Source organism: Microcaecilia unicolor, chromosome 3 (assembly GCF_901765095.1).
Source record: "Microcaecilia unicolor chromosome 3, aMicUni1.1, whole genome shotgun sequence".
NCBI classification, from domain to species: domain Eukaryota; kingdom Metazoa; phylum Chordata; class Amphibia; order Gymnophiona; family Siphonopidae; genus Microcaecilia; species Microcaecilia unicolor.
This window is the reverse complement of record NC_044033.1, coordinates 267,885,103-267,900,379: the sequence shown is the minus strand read 5'-3', so window position 1 is coordinate 267,900,379 and position 15,277 is coordinate 267,885,103. Positions and strand designations below refer to the sequence as shown.

The 15,277-nt window shown below is 44.5% G+C and overlaps 1 protein-coding gene across 1 annotated transcript in view; it reads right to left on the bottom strand.

The window, feature by feature from the left end:
• TBXT (T-box transcription factor T) overlaps positions 1 to 15,277 on the bottom strand; it is a 157,217-nt gene that overhangs the window by 121,065 nt on the left and 20,875 nt on the right. The window contains exon 3 of the mRNA XM_030198080.1: positions 1,198 to 1,332. Within this exon, the coding sequence (XP_030053940.1) occupies positions 1,198 to 1,332 (135 nt within the window). The remainder of the gene's footprint in view (positions 1 to 1,197; positions 1,333 to 15,277) is intronic.

Sequence of the window (15,277 nt, the reverse complement as noted above, 5' to 3'; positions counted from 1 at the left end):
GAGCAATCTCACCCCTAACTGAAGAAAGTACATTGTGCCAACTGATAAAAGCTTGAATTTGATCAGAGAAGTCAAATTCAAGCTGAGAAAAGACTATTTGCCAAAAATTATTACACAATCTTTCTTCTTGTAAACACTGTAATAGAAAGATACTCAACTACAAGGCCTCCATGATTTGGCAAATCGACCTGCACACGACAGTAAAGAATCTCTCTCAAGCCAGGTTATGTGCAAAAACCAATCCATTTGGAGACTATGGGGCTCATTTTCAAAGCACTTAGCCTTACAAAGTTCCATAGATTACAATGAGGCTTATTTTCAAAGCACTTAGCCTCCCAAAGTTCCATAGAAACCTATGGAACTTAGCCTCCCAAAGTGCTTTGAAAATATGCCTCAATGTAACTTTGAAAGTCTAATTGCTTTGAAAATACACCTCATTGTCTCTTCCCCTCACCCCCCCCCCCCTAAACAGCAGCCAGTAAACTAGTTGATTCAGACAACTATCACTGAATAGCAACCATTAAGAAAACTATATGGTTGTCAATAGATTTCACAGTAGAATTAAGAAAAGTATACACATCACCCAAGAGTCAACACAGTAATAAGAGTTCCTGGTAGGGAAAGCATATGCATCTGGGAGGAGAATGGACCTGTGATTTAAGGGGAAAAGTCTATAACCATGTTTCAATGTTATTGATACTTATGTAGCAGCCTCTGAGTTTCCTCCATAGAAATAACTTTTGATAATTTTGAAAGGACTTCTGTGGAACCCTATTTCTTACCAGTTCCCCTCATACCAAACCCGGTCCACTTTAACTCAGGTATTTTGTTAGTTTTATTTCCAACCCCTTATGTTTAATTTCTTTCAACACTGGGTTGTACTCCATAACTTAAGTCAACTGGAAAGTAAAATGGACCCAACTCCTTTTTTCACTTAACTGATTCTTACATCATTAAAACTACACAATGACAAGTAAATAGGCACATGCTTTGTTCTAGTACTTTCCTCTTTTGTAACCTAGCTCACAACCAGGGCAAGTGTGGTGCTCCAATCTTTTTCTAAAGCTCATTTAAAAGGGTAATAAGTTCAATACAAGCAGCTCAGAGTACCTTGATTTACTATGTTTCCCCATCCCCATAGCTGAAGAATGGGGAAAGTCTTAGATCAGACTCAAAATCTTAAGACAGGCTACATACCTCTTCATTCTGGTAAGCAGTTACAGCAATAAACTGTGTCTCTGGGAAGGAATGGCTAGTGATCATACGCTGAGGTCCTCCAACCCTTACTATATGGATTCTAGGCTCATACTTATGCAGGGAGTTCAACATTATCTGCAACAGAAATATCAAGATTTTGCACATTTAAAATATTTAGGGCCAAATTTATTGAGCTCTCTCTTGTGAACAGGAAATAAGAAACCAGTAACATTACCTCAATTTTTCAAATCTCATTTGGAGTATTTGAATTTGTAGTGCCTTGTAAGACTCTCACCCTTTGTCACAGCAAATCCAGATAGTCTCACCCCCCACTGCCCTGCCCTAGATACACTACTGCCTGTTGCCTTGTACAGCATGTTTAAGGGTGGGCTGCTTCCCGGAGAGTTGGGAATTCCTGAGAAGCACTACAAGCCTGAAAGCTAAGCTTTTCTGAATGAATATATTTAAGACTAGTAAAAAAGGCCCGTTTCTGAAGGCAAGGAAACAGGCCCTAGGCAGGCAATTTCTCCGGCCCCCTCGTGCCGACGAAAATACCCCCCCCCCCCCCCCCCGCCGCCGCTGTGGACTACCCAAACCCCCGACAACCAAAGTGCTGTTGTGCATCTTCTCTGGAAGTTCCTCTGCGTGCGTCTGACATCAGACACACGCAGAGAAACTTGCAAAGAAGATGAACAACGCGAAGGGCACAACAGCACTTTGGCTGTCGGGGGTTCGGGTCCCCCGTCAGCAAAGGTAGTCCACAACAGCGGGGGGGGGGGGGGGGGGGGGGGGGGGGGGGGGAGACAGCTGATTCCAAGGCAGGGGGAGGAGTAGAGAAACACGCTGTGCGTTTCCCTACTCCTCCCCTTGCCTTGGAATCAGCTGTCCTGACATCAGTGACGTCAGTGCGTGTCTGCCTAGCAGACCACCACCTCCAGGGAGCCACGGTCCCAAGCACAGAACGTTGGAGGTGAGAATTATATAGGCTGTGTTTGGTCTAATTCAGATTCTATTAAAATTTCTTCCTAGAAAATTGCTACCTCCATCTATCCTAACCTGGGGGGGGGGGGGGGGGGGGGGGGAGACAGGACACACCTTTTCCTTGCAGAGCTGCTTGCTGCTATAAGTTTGCTATATATAAATCTGCTATATTTCTGACCTGCTGCTGACAGTTCTTCCCTTCCCACCCCTAGGTTCTCTCCCTAAATCAATCCAAAAACGAGTGGGTTATGTCCCTCTACCAGCAGGTTGAGAGAGAGAATGGCAGAACTCTGCTATAAGGGATGCTGTTCAGCCGCCTCACCTTCAGTATGATAGATACCAAAAGCAGTAGAAGCTCCTGCCTCTGCCACTACCAAGGAGAGACCCAGCGGCCCTGTGGTCAAGCAAGGAGAAATTAGATCTTACCTGCTAATTTGCTTTCCTTTAGTCCCTCCGGACCGGATCAGGATTGGACTGATGGGTTGTGCTCGCCTACCAGCAGGTGGAGACTGAGAAAAACTCTGACTCTAGAGAGCCAATAGGAGCCCTGGCCATGTGACCTTAGCCTCAGTATTTGAATAACAAAGCAGGAAAGAAAGAAAGACCATCTGTGCCGTATGGAATCCTAGCAGCCACAAAGCACTCGGCAATGCCAAGTATCAGAGCTCACCAACAACTCTCACCAGAGAAGTGGTATGGCCCGATTTGTATTACAGCTCACCAGCAACTCTCACCAGAGAAGTGGTATGGCTCACTTGTCTTATAGCTCACCAGCAACTCTCACCAGAGAAGTGGTATTGCTTACTTAAAGTTTCACATATGTATACTAGCATGGCTTACTTAAAGGTTCACATATATATATATATACCAGCAATTGGGTAACCCAGCAACTCTCACCAGAGAAGTGGTATGTCCCTTTTGTAGGAAAGCTCACCAGCAACTCCTACCAGAGAAGTGGTATGGCTCACTTGAATTAGAACTCACCAGCAACTCTCAGCACAGAAGTGCTAAGGACCTCAAAGTTCTATACATATATATATAAATATATACATACATACATACATATATAGATATATAAATATACATACACATATATTCCAGCAACTGAACCCACCAGCAACTCCGACCAGAGACGTGGCATGGTCCACTTAAAGTCCTATATATGTACAAGCGTCTGTTTTGTTTTTTTTTTGTTTTTTTTTAATACCCCGTTGAAAAAGTGACAAAATATGGGAGGGGCCTGGTCCGGTCCGGAGGGACTAAAGGAAAGCAAATTAGCAGGTAAGATCTAATTTCTCCTTCCTTAGCGTCCCTCCGGACCGGACCAGGATTGGACTGATGGGAAGTACCAAAGCAGTAACCTTAAGGGAGGGACCCTTTCAAACCCCTAAGCATCTCCGAGTTGCATAGATCACCTCCTGGCGACAATGAACATGTAGAGTGTATATCAATCAAAAGAGAATGAAGATAAGCTCAAAATGGCACCGTACAAAATGTGCACCTAGTGCACCAAAAATCGCTGTGCGAAGGAAAGAACCCCGCTTCTCAAGATGGAGCATATGTTAACACTCTCAGGAAATGGTCCCCCAGTGAGTAGACAAATAGAAGGTATGAATTCCTTAATACGTCGAGATATAGTGAGGCCGAAACAACGGCAACCTTACCTTGACTAGAAGTACCAAAAGGAAGGACCAAATAGCTTGTAACAGCTCTCTAAATATATAAGATCTGTTTTAATATATAAAGCATATAATTTCTTGTGATCTTGAACGCCAGTAGAAGAGTCCAGACCAGTAAGAAAAAAGTGATTGGAAAAGATGAAAAATGGGAAACTACGGTAGAGTGAAAAAGAAATACCCAGGTAAAGAAGTACCTCTTACCTAGACGTACTAGCTGATTGGAAAAAAAGAAAACCTGTATGAGAGAAACTTGCAGTCCTGACCCTGCTAGCTGAAGCCATGGCTACTAACAACAGTGTCTGAAAGGAGAAAGAAACCTTAAAGGAAACAAGATGATTTTGAATTATCATGCGAAGAAGAATAACACCCTGTCCCTCTGACAATGCCACTAAGGCACAGAGGCTAAAAGCTGAGAAGAGAATACTGCAACTACAAAAGATGCCATCCTGCTTAGCAAGGCTGAATGCCTGTCCCAGACAGAGCATGCACCAGCCTGAGCAAGAGAGAAACAAATAGGCCGGACTGGGGAAGAGAGAAGGTCCTCTAGAGAAAACAGAAAACCCCCTCGGCTCCATAAAAAGTCAAGATGACAACCTAAAAGGCAGCCTGGTATATCTGCAAGGATAAATATCTAAGCGAAATGCCAGACCTGAAGAAAAGGCCACCATGCCAGAAGGGGATGGCATGCTTCAGGGCTGGTCAGATGGTAGATCCATACAAATGACTCCCCTTGAATAAAACAGACATCAGCCATGAAATAAACCAAACGTCAGTGCGGATGTGAACCCACCTAGGAGGCAGGACGACTAGAGTCAGAGTGAGAACCGAAGCTGGGCCTCCCGGATGACATCTCACTGCACTGTTCGCTAGATTACCCCTTAGGCAGCTTACAGAGAAAAGTGAAAACATGCAAAAATAAAATGACATACATGTCAATCGTGTAAAGGGGGGCACATGCAAGCCCTGTAAAGAAACAGAAAGGATGTACCTTCAATACACAAGACCAGAGACCTACCAGGGGCCTCAATATGTAGCCTAAGAAGGCAACAGACCTACCAGGAGACCGCAGACCATTCTGAAAGAACATAAGCTAGAAACAGTCCTGCCAGAAAGCAGGATTGAGTCTTTGAAGTAACCTAAGATGATAACAGTCCTATGAGAGTCCAGAAAGAGCATTCCGGACTAACATAACATGGCAACAATGCTGACCAAAGACAGAGTGCTCAGAATCAAACGCTAGCCCTCAGGGATACCTCCTTGCTCCGAGAGCGACTGACAGTCCCCTAGTTTCAATGTAAAGAGACCACATGGTAATCCTGAAAGCAAACCGAATGCCAAGAGCCAAGAAGGAAAAAATTAAGTTGCAAAGTAAAGAGACCACATGGTAGTCCTGGAAGTAACAGCCAAATGCCTGGAGGAATGTCCTACTCAACTAATGCCGAAAAGAAGAGCAGCAGTCTCGGGGAAAAAAACAAAAGGGAAGCTGCAAATGCTTCAGAACACTCAAAAAGATAAAGAGCACGGGAGTGCAGCTCATGAGACTGCAAAAGGCAATTGCCCAGGGAAAAAAACCTTGCAACTATGTCGCACGTAACCCCAAAATATTGTGGAGACTGCGAATATGTAGACGACTCTTTACCACCAGTACTAGGCATCCTGAGAACCATAAAAATTGCACTTCTCGGTCTGCGACTTGCTGACTTGTCGACAAGAGGTTTTTTTTTTTTTTTTTTTAAATAGCTAGCTGACTCGCCATGAGAGAAAAATCTCCCCTTTTCTGAGGGGTAGCATAACTATGATGAACTTTTAGAGACTGGAAAACAGTGTTGTGAAGGGACATTATTGCGCATTGTGAGCTGATCACCCTTCCAGGACCCAGCCCGGGCGGACCCTGCTTAGCTTCCTTCACACCGGGCTCTATCCTTCTCAGAAACTCTCCTAAGAGAAATATGCAGAAAAGTTTGTATCAAAAAATGTGCTGCACGAAGCTTCACTATGGATCGAAGGCTTTCATGAAAAAGACTTGAGACTTTGAGAGCGCTCTTGACAGCATTTAGAATTGAAATAGGAGGAAGGAAAATTCCTTCTTAGGAACTAGGTTCTTGTGATAAAGATTTGAGACATTGAAAGTGCGCATGACGGCAGTGAGATTCCAAATAGGAGGAAGGGAGATCCATTCTTAGGAACTAGAAATTAAAATTGCATTCGGAAGAATCAAGAGAGAAAATGGTCTAAGATCCAAGAGTCTATGTAGGGAGACCCCTACTTCACATGCCTTGCCGTGAGAGCGATAGAGAAAGGAGGCGAAATGAAAAGCATAACCATCTAAAAAAAACCGCAAGAACTCCTGGACAGAGGAAATAAGAAAATGACTGTCATGTAAGAGTAGCCTGCAACTATGATTTCATGACACAAAGTTAAACAGGTGAGAGTGGCATGTACCTATGACAACATCCTTACTGCCCCCATGCCTGTGGAAGAACAAACGTATAGCTGACATATAGGAAATATCCTGGAATGGAAAGCAACCTTTCGAAAAATGCTATAACAAAAAAAAAAAAAAAAAACACACAACTGTGAACTACCTTCCAACAGTCACATTGGAGCAGACTCTGTGGGTGCTGTGGGTGCTTGAGCACCCCCAATATTGAGAAAAACTCATGTATATGTCCAAGGAGGGGTCATTTCCATTGGACTTAGCACCCCCAATAATTTTGAAAAGTTGGCTCCTAGCCCACAGACAAACGCCACCCGAGATTATAAAGAAACAAACATCAAACAGGCTGGCCAAGTGATGAATATATAGTGGGACATAGACATACAGGAGTCCAAGATAGAGAAATAAATTGCTAAAACTTGGACCTGCACCCAGTTCTGTAGCCCACCTTTTGATGCTGCTTTTAACTCCTAACCCTTATTCACTCTGTTCAGAACCCTTATTTTAAACCTGCTCACTTTAAAATCTCCTTATCTCCTGTTTGTTTTGTCTGACCTAATGAGATTGTAAGATCTGAGGAGCAGGGACTGTCTCTTCATATTCAAGTGTACAGCACTGCGTTTTTCTAGTAGCGCTTTAGAAATGATAAATAGTAGTAGTAGCAGCTTCAGAGACTGTAGTGCTGACTATTAGGCTACAGCAACCAGCTACTCAACATTAAAAACATAAAAAGCAAAGAAATGACCCCCCTAAAGAACATAGGCGACTCCTGAGAAAGATCGGCCCCAAACGGCCCGAAGACGGCGAAAGAGAAAGTCCCGACGCACCCCCCAGTGGCGCACAATATTTACAGGAGCCGGAAGAGGAGACCCCCGACGCTGGCATACAGCGCGTCTCAGCTTCTCGGACATGACGGTAACGCGCGTGCACGCGCGTACCCGATTCGCGCCAAAATCTTTTTTTTTTTATTTTTTTAAGCCCTGCTCCGCCGAACAAACCGCTAAGGGAAGAACACAAACGGCAGTGCTAAATAAAATACAGCTCAACTCAGAGGGCTGAAAACAAAATGCTGCCGCTTACTCTTTTTTTTTTTTTTACACAGCTGACTCACAGCATTCCCATGCAATCAAACAGAGCTGTCTGCTCATTCAGTCAGTGGGGACAAGTCTTTAATTTTTTTTTTTTTTACACCTAAACTCCTCCAAATTACTGCTGCCTTTTTTTTTTTTTTTTTACACCTAAACTCCTCCAAATTACTGCTGCCTTTTTTTTTTTTTAACCAGCTAGATAATATAGACACCTAAAACAGCAACCAGAGCTGCCTGCTCGTTAAAGTAATGGGGAAAACTCTGCTGAAGAGTAATAGAACAACACATAGCTGTCTGCTCGTTAGAAGCCGTGGATGTAGCTTGCTCCTTAAAATGCTTATAAGAGATTTAACTTTCTATAGTGGCTGCCTCTCCCAAAGACATACACTTTTCTAAACAAAGGGTAGTCCTTCCCAGCTATGTATGGGAGATGGGGAGGAAGGGGGGAGGGACCCGGAGACATCCGAGTTTGACACCCCCAGAGGCTGTAAAAGAAAGGAAAAGAAGTCCCTACCTGACCAGCGTCTAACAGAGAATTCCTAGGCACAGAAGAAGAGGTAGCAATGTTGTTCTTATTGTAAACTTCTAAAAGAGAAAGAGAGAGACTAATGGGCTCGCTTCCTACCTGCTGGGAGACTGAGAAAATACTGAGGCTAAGGTCACATGGCCAGGGCTCCTATTGGCTCTCTAGAGTCAGAGTTTTTCTCAGTCTCCACCTGCTGGTAGGCGAGCACAACCCATCAGTCCAATCCTGGTCCGGTCCGGAGGGACGCTAAGGAACTATGGTTTTACTCTCGTACCATCCACCCATGGAAGCGATGTCCATAAGACACTGAAAGCAACATCTGTGGTAAAACCGAATCCAAATGTCAAAGGAATGACACTTCACATGATGAAATAACCAAGAACAAAGAAGGCCTCTGGACTGATCTGTTGGGACTAAAGGAAAGAAAATCATCAGCTAAGGACTAATTTCACCTTTCATAGCATCCCACAGATTAGAGAGATGAGTGGGATGTAGAAAAGCAGTCCCCAAGTGGGGTGGGATCAGAGAAACAAAGCAAGTCCCAACCAGCAGTGCTGGTACCAGACTACTGACATGAAGGCAGGATCGACAAGACCGTGACAGGACTTGCCATCCTGAGATGGCACCCAAATGCCCTCCAAGGCCAGGAGAAGCAGCAATCAGGGTCCTAGGAAAGGAGCCAGACCACCTGTAGGAAGGAGATTCTGCCACCAGACGAGGTGGTAGACCGCATGTCCAATGGAAGGATGACGGCCAGAAACGGGGAACAAAACCTGACCTCCCGGGCCCACACTAGAGCCCCAAACTGCGGAACAAAACCTGGCATCCAGCAGCCTGCAAAAGTAAGCTCTGACAGACAGTGAGAGCGCAAGTCCAACCAGGCTCAAGAGCCAGAGACTGAGCCACACTCAACAGGCATAGCCTGCTAAAGCTACACTAGCCAGTGAGAAAGCAAGGTTCAGCGGCCCGAGCTGCAGAGCAGGCCAGCCAGATATGGCCTAAGGCTCAAGATTTGGAGAATATGAGTGCCCACCAGAGATACAGCAAGACTAAATCGGAGGCGACAGTCTGACCTTCTGTGAGAAGGCCAAGGACTAATGTCCAGAGCACTAGCATGAGGTGGCTCAATGTTCACCAAACAGCAAAGAGATAAGAGTAAGAGGAATCAGGCATGTAGCCACCAGAGGGGGAGAACGTAAGAGTAGCCATACTGGGTCAGACCAATGGTCCATCTAGCCCAGCATCCTGTTTCCAACAGTGGCCAAGCCACGTCAAGTACCTGTCTTTTAGATTGTAAGCTCCTTGAGCAGGGACTGTCCCTCTATGTCAAATTGTACAGCGCTGCGTAACCCTAGTAGCGCTTTAGAAATGTTTAGTAGTACCTGGAAGAAACACAAATCGTGGCAACACTCCATACTACAAATCCCAGGGCAGCAGTTGCTTCCTCTGTCGCAACAGCAGATTATGGACTTTTCCTCCAAGAATTTGTCCAAACCTTTTTCAAACCCAGATACACTAACCGCTGTTACCACATCCTCTGGCAAAGAGTTCTAGAGTTTAACTATTCATCAAGTAAAAACATATTTCCTCCTATTTGTTTAAAATTATTTCCATGTAATCGGAAGTCGGTAACCAGAGGGCCTCAGACGGCAGAACCCTTCCCCAGGACGCAGATGGTGCGAGCATAGAACCTAAGGTTCCCCAAGCGGTGACTCTACATTCTATTTGGTCAGCAATTCAACAATTAAAATAAGTGGTCACGAAAACTTCCCAGGATACTGCATTGCTGGTAAACAAATTTGATTCCTTAACTTTGGCCTTGGAAACTGTTAAGACGGAACAATCTAATCAAAAAGCTGAAATATCGTTAAAAGCTCTTACAGATACTTTGATGAAGGATAAAATAAAAACTTCTTTAAAATTAGAAAGCTTAGAGAATTATAATAGAAGATTAAATTTGAGATTATTGAGTTCTCCCTTTTCAGTTGGAATTTCTTCTATGGACTTAAAAAAAATATTTAATGGAAGTTTTGCTTTATCCTCAATCTGCAATACCACCTATCAATAAAGCCTATTTGCCTGATAAATCCTCTAAGACGAACCCAAATGATAATAATCAAGGTCCAGAAACAAATTTGCAGGACTTGTCCGCGTTCTTGGAAGAATCCATTTCGGAAATAACTACTCGGAGGACATTACTGATATCTTTCGTTTTCGAGCAAGATTTAAAGGCATTACTAAGAGTTTACTTTAAAAACGCTTTCAAACTGTTTCATGGACAAAAAAATCTGGATATTTCCAGATGTGATTAAAACTACTCAGGATCATAGGAGAGCGTTTCTGGTTTACAGAGAAGAGGTTAAAACTATGGGCGCTACTTTTTTACTTGCTTACCCTTGTAAATGCAGCTTCAGAGAGCATTTTCCATCTCACAGATAGGCTGCAGAGAATACCTTCTCCTGCTTTAGACTTAGCCTGGCCTCAGAATGACATCCTATAGTATATCTCCTATCAAACTGAGCTCTCTTTTTCATCAAGCACTGCCATTTCCTCCCCTCACCCTCCCCACTGACAGTTTGAACTTCGTGGGTGTGGCTTGGATCTCTTTCAGGGAGAGAAAACTAACAACTTATAGCAGCAGCTTCAGAGAGCATTTTCCATCTCACAGATAGGCTGCAGAGAATACCTTCTCCTGCTTTAGACTTAGCCTGGCCTCAGAATGACATCCTATAGTATATCTCCTATCACCTTCTCCCACTACTCCAACCAGAGTTACACCTAATCACACTGACCACCCTTCAACATCTTCTGTCCTTCTGTGACTGTTCTCTTGTGCTTGACTGCTTAAATATTTAAATTTAAATGCTTTACTTTTTGTCTATTAGATTGTAAGCTCTTTGAGCAGGGACTGTCTTTCTTCTGTGTTTGTACAGCGCTGCGTACACTTTGTAGCGCTCTAGAAATGTTAAATAGTAGTAGTAGTAAATGCTGTATCAAATATCTAGGGAACAAATACATTTTTTTTGAACCTGACCAGTTGAAAATGTTTATAGATGCCAAAAAACTGACCAAGATGTAGAAAGTATTAAGGTTGTGGAAACAACAAGGGCAAGAGAACCAGGCCATTCACTTGTTAAACTGTACTCTACTAGTTTATCTCCTTTTATTGATTTATTCTTCCCCCCCCCCCCTTTTTTTCTAATATTTGTGGTCTAAGTAGATGTTTCAAAATTAAGTTCAGAGATTTTGCTAAACAACATTTCTTCTTTAGATATAATGTTGACCGTTTTGCAATATAGCAACCTATATATAAAGTATTACTGCTGTATTTCCATAAGTTTATCTTGTAAATTTTGAAAAATTTAAGAAATACATGCTCACCCAAAAAAAAAAAAAAAAAATTATTTCCATGTAACTTCCCCAACTATCCCCTAGTCTTTGTACTTTTGGAATGAGTAAAAAGAAATTGATTTACACCACTCAGAATTTTGTAGACCTCAACCATATCTCCCCTCATCCATTTCTTTTCCAAGCTGAAGAGCCCTAACCTCTTTAGCCTTTCTTCATATGAAAGGAGTTCCATCCCCTTTATCATTTTGGTTGCTCTTTGAACTTTTTTTTTTTTTTTTTTTTTTTTTTTAATTCTGCTGTATCTTTTTTGGAGGTACGGTGCAATACTCAAGGTGTGGACGCACCATGGAGTGATACAAAGGCATTATAGTATTTTCGGTCATATTTACCCATCCCTTTCCTAACTCCTAGCATCCCGTTTGCTTTTTTGGCCGCTGCCACACTGAGGAGAAGATTTCAGCTTATTATCTACCATGACACACAGATCTTTTTCTTGAGCGCTGACCCCTAAGATGGAACCTAGCATCAGGTAACTATGATTCAGATCAGGTTGGAGGAGGTTGGAAACTGAGGCAACACTAGCAGACAAACAAGGTCCGCATACCAAGGGCGTCGTGGTCAATCTGGAGCAACAATGACCTGGTCCCTGTGGCCTGCGATCTTAAAAATTACCCGGCTGATCAGAAGTCAAGGAGGAAAGATGTAAAGAACCTCCTCCGGCCAGGGCTGGAGGAGGCCAGCTTGAGCGCCAGAAATGGGGCCAGACTCGAGTGGAGGAGACGGACCCCGGCTCGACTAGCAGAGAGACCAAGACTAAACTTCTAGAAATGGGCAAGCTCTGATAGCCAGAGGCAACTCACCACACCAAAAGTGGAACCAGATACCACCCGCCAATATGGGCCAGGCACGACTTCCAGAAATGGAGCAAGCTTGGAATCCAGAGTCGGAAATATGGTCAACATCTCGGGACAAAGTGTGACTCGACCCCATAAAACGGAGCCATAACCAACCTCCAGATGGAAGACCATACACCCAAGGCCGAGCAAAGCTTGGTAGCAAACCACCAGAGACAGAACCAGGCCCCAAAGCCCACTGCAGGAAGAGCAGGCAAAGATACAGCTCCCATGTCACCAAGAAACATGCTGCCACTGTGCACCATCCAGCGATGCTGCCATCAGCAGAAACAATGCAGCCATTATGCAGACCAAGTTGTCACACTATAGACCACCAGAATGCTTCCAGGAGGCAACTAAAGGAATATTGCTCAAAGCACACCAGGAATCTACCACTCCATGGCATAAACTTAACTGCCAGACCAGAGCGTGCCAGAAACTGACTCAGTTCCAAAGGTGCTGGTACGATATCGGGCATCAATGCGCTAGCCCCTGCAGCCATAAGAGGGCTACAACTCCACAAGAAAGATGCCACACCACCATGGCGTACATTGTACTGCCAGCCCCAAGTCCACAAAAAGCTGGTACTCTGTTGAGATAGCACTACTACTTGACAGGGGCCAAGGCACTGCCCCCAAGCAATAAAGAGCGAGCTGCCCATCCCCATGGAAGAAACAGGATAGTCAGAAGCCACAAGAAAAAAAAAATCAGAACATCTGAGAATGCAGAAGGAAAAATTGTTTTCTTGATAATTTTCATTCCTTTAATCGTACCAGACCAGTCCAGACTAATGGATTGTGTCCCATCTACCAGTGGAAGGAGACAGAGAAAATAGTTCCAAGTAAACCACCCCTTAAGGGTATCCTGCAGCCTGGAATGTTCAGTATTTCGAATAGCCAAGCAATGGTGCTCTGAAGTCTAGAAGAAAACACAGTTAATACCAAACAGGCAAACTCTTGGAGCCAATATGCAGAACCTCACTGTTCCTGCTTGGCCAAAAGCAATTGCAACCTCCCCTCACAGTAAAATAAGCAGGAGGGAATGGTCCATACTGAGCTTGCCCAAGCACAGAGATCTACCCCTGAATCCAGGGAAAGAACTCAGTAATACCAAGTAACAGGAGTCATACAGAGCTGGCACAACAAGTGACAGGAGAGTGAATAGAGAAGATGAAGTAGGCAGTGCTGTAGAACATCCCACCACCGTATTGAAGCATTGTGGAACAGCCAGGGATACCTAAAGGAACAACACTGACATACTTTAGCCAGGGAGGACATCTGGACTGGTCTGGTATGATTAAAGGAAAGAAAATTATCAGGTATGAACATAATTTTTCCTTGTCATCTATACCAGACCAGTCCAGACTAATGGGATGTAGGAAAGCAGTTTCCCCAAGGGGGAGGGGGGAGGGGAAAAAAAAAAAAAAAAAAAAAAGAAGAATGAAGGTTGAAAAATCAACAAAGCTACACACACAGCCAACTGATTAGCAGAAAAGGATTCAAATATCCGAACCACCAGGCTACCAAAATGGAACAGAGTTAGACACTAGAAAAGGTACTGAAGCCTAGGACGTAAAACAAACGTCCTGAGCAAAAGAAAAAATTATGTACCCCTGTCCCAAGAGTAGCAAAAGACACTCATGCCAAAGGACCCCCCTTGGAAGGAAGGCAACAGTCCTATCCGAGCAACAAGGAGAAGAACTGTTTCTCCTAGACCAGGATTCACTTCTCTGAACCCTGGCAGGACCAACTCCCAAACCTGCTGGTCCGCCTTGAGTCCAAGATGGTCGGATGAAGCGACACTAACAAGTACTAGGAGTATGCAACCCCAAAGTGCGCCACACTTCATAGAAGGAAGGCCCAGGAAACATCCAGACCTGAAGAGACTACAGAGTCGAGAGAACCAACTGGAACGCTAGTCTCTTCAGGAGAACCATGAAGAAAAGGGCGGCAGCATACCAGGGTACAACCGTAGAAAGAGTACTCCTCAAACAGCTCATTCTGGACTTAGGGATGAAAGAACAGAGCCAAGAGAACAAAAGGAGACAAAAAGAAAAGTCGAGAGCCACGCTGTGGAGAAAAGACCGCCAAGGTGCCAAGTAGCCACAAAAGGAGCAAAGACTAATTCAAACTCCAGGAATGGAGAAGCTTCTCACCAGCCACCAAGAGGCTAGGGCAAGAAAAGGTGCCACAGGAATGGTAGCTAACAGGAGACAAGACAGTCTTGTCTAGCAATCTAACTGCGGTATGCCACAGCTGCTAAGAAGTACTGTATCCAACCCGCAGAAAAGAGCTGGAGTTGACCGACAAGATGAAACAGTGCCCAACAGACAAAGGTAAAAATGTGCTCCACAGTCTGAACTGTGCTCAAGGGACAGAAACAAAGCTGCACTCAGGCACAGTAGGATCCGTGCTCAACGAGAACGGATTTGCACTCAAAGCACACAAACTGAGCCACGCACCATGGGCAAAGAAAGAGATGCACATCTCTGGCAAAGATAGAAATGTGCTGAACAAGCAGAGAAGAAGCTGAGAGAGAGGATAAGCAGTGTCCCACTGAAAGAGCTGAATGTTAGAGGTACCTGCAGAACTGAAGCTGCGGTAGTGATGGAGCTGGGCTCCACATACCACCATGGAACTTTGCCCAATTTGCAGAGAAAGAGAAGTTACTTACCTGTAGCAGGTATTCTCCGAGGACAGCAGGCTGATTGTTCTCACATGTGGGTGACGTCCACAGCAGCCGCAGGTCCGGAAAATCTTCCTAGTAACAAAGATTACTAAAGCCTTCGAGCGCGCGGGTGCACGCACCACGCATGCGCCGCCATCTTCCCGCCCGTCACACACGAGTCCCGCTTTAGTCAACTTATGACTGAAAACCAAAGGGGAGGCAGACGGGTTGGTGAGAACAAGCGGCCTGCTTGTCCTCGGAGAAAGCGAAGTTACTTACCTGTAGCAGGTATTCTCCGAGGACAGAAGGCCGCTTGTTCTCACATGTGGGTATCCCTAGCCCCCAGGCTCACTCAAAACAAACAGGGTCAATTGGGCCTCGCAACGGTGAGGACATAAAGATTGACCTACGAAGAAACATCTAACAGAGTGCAGCCTGGAACAGAATAAAAATGGGCC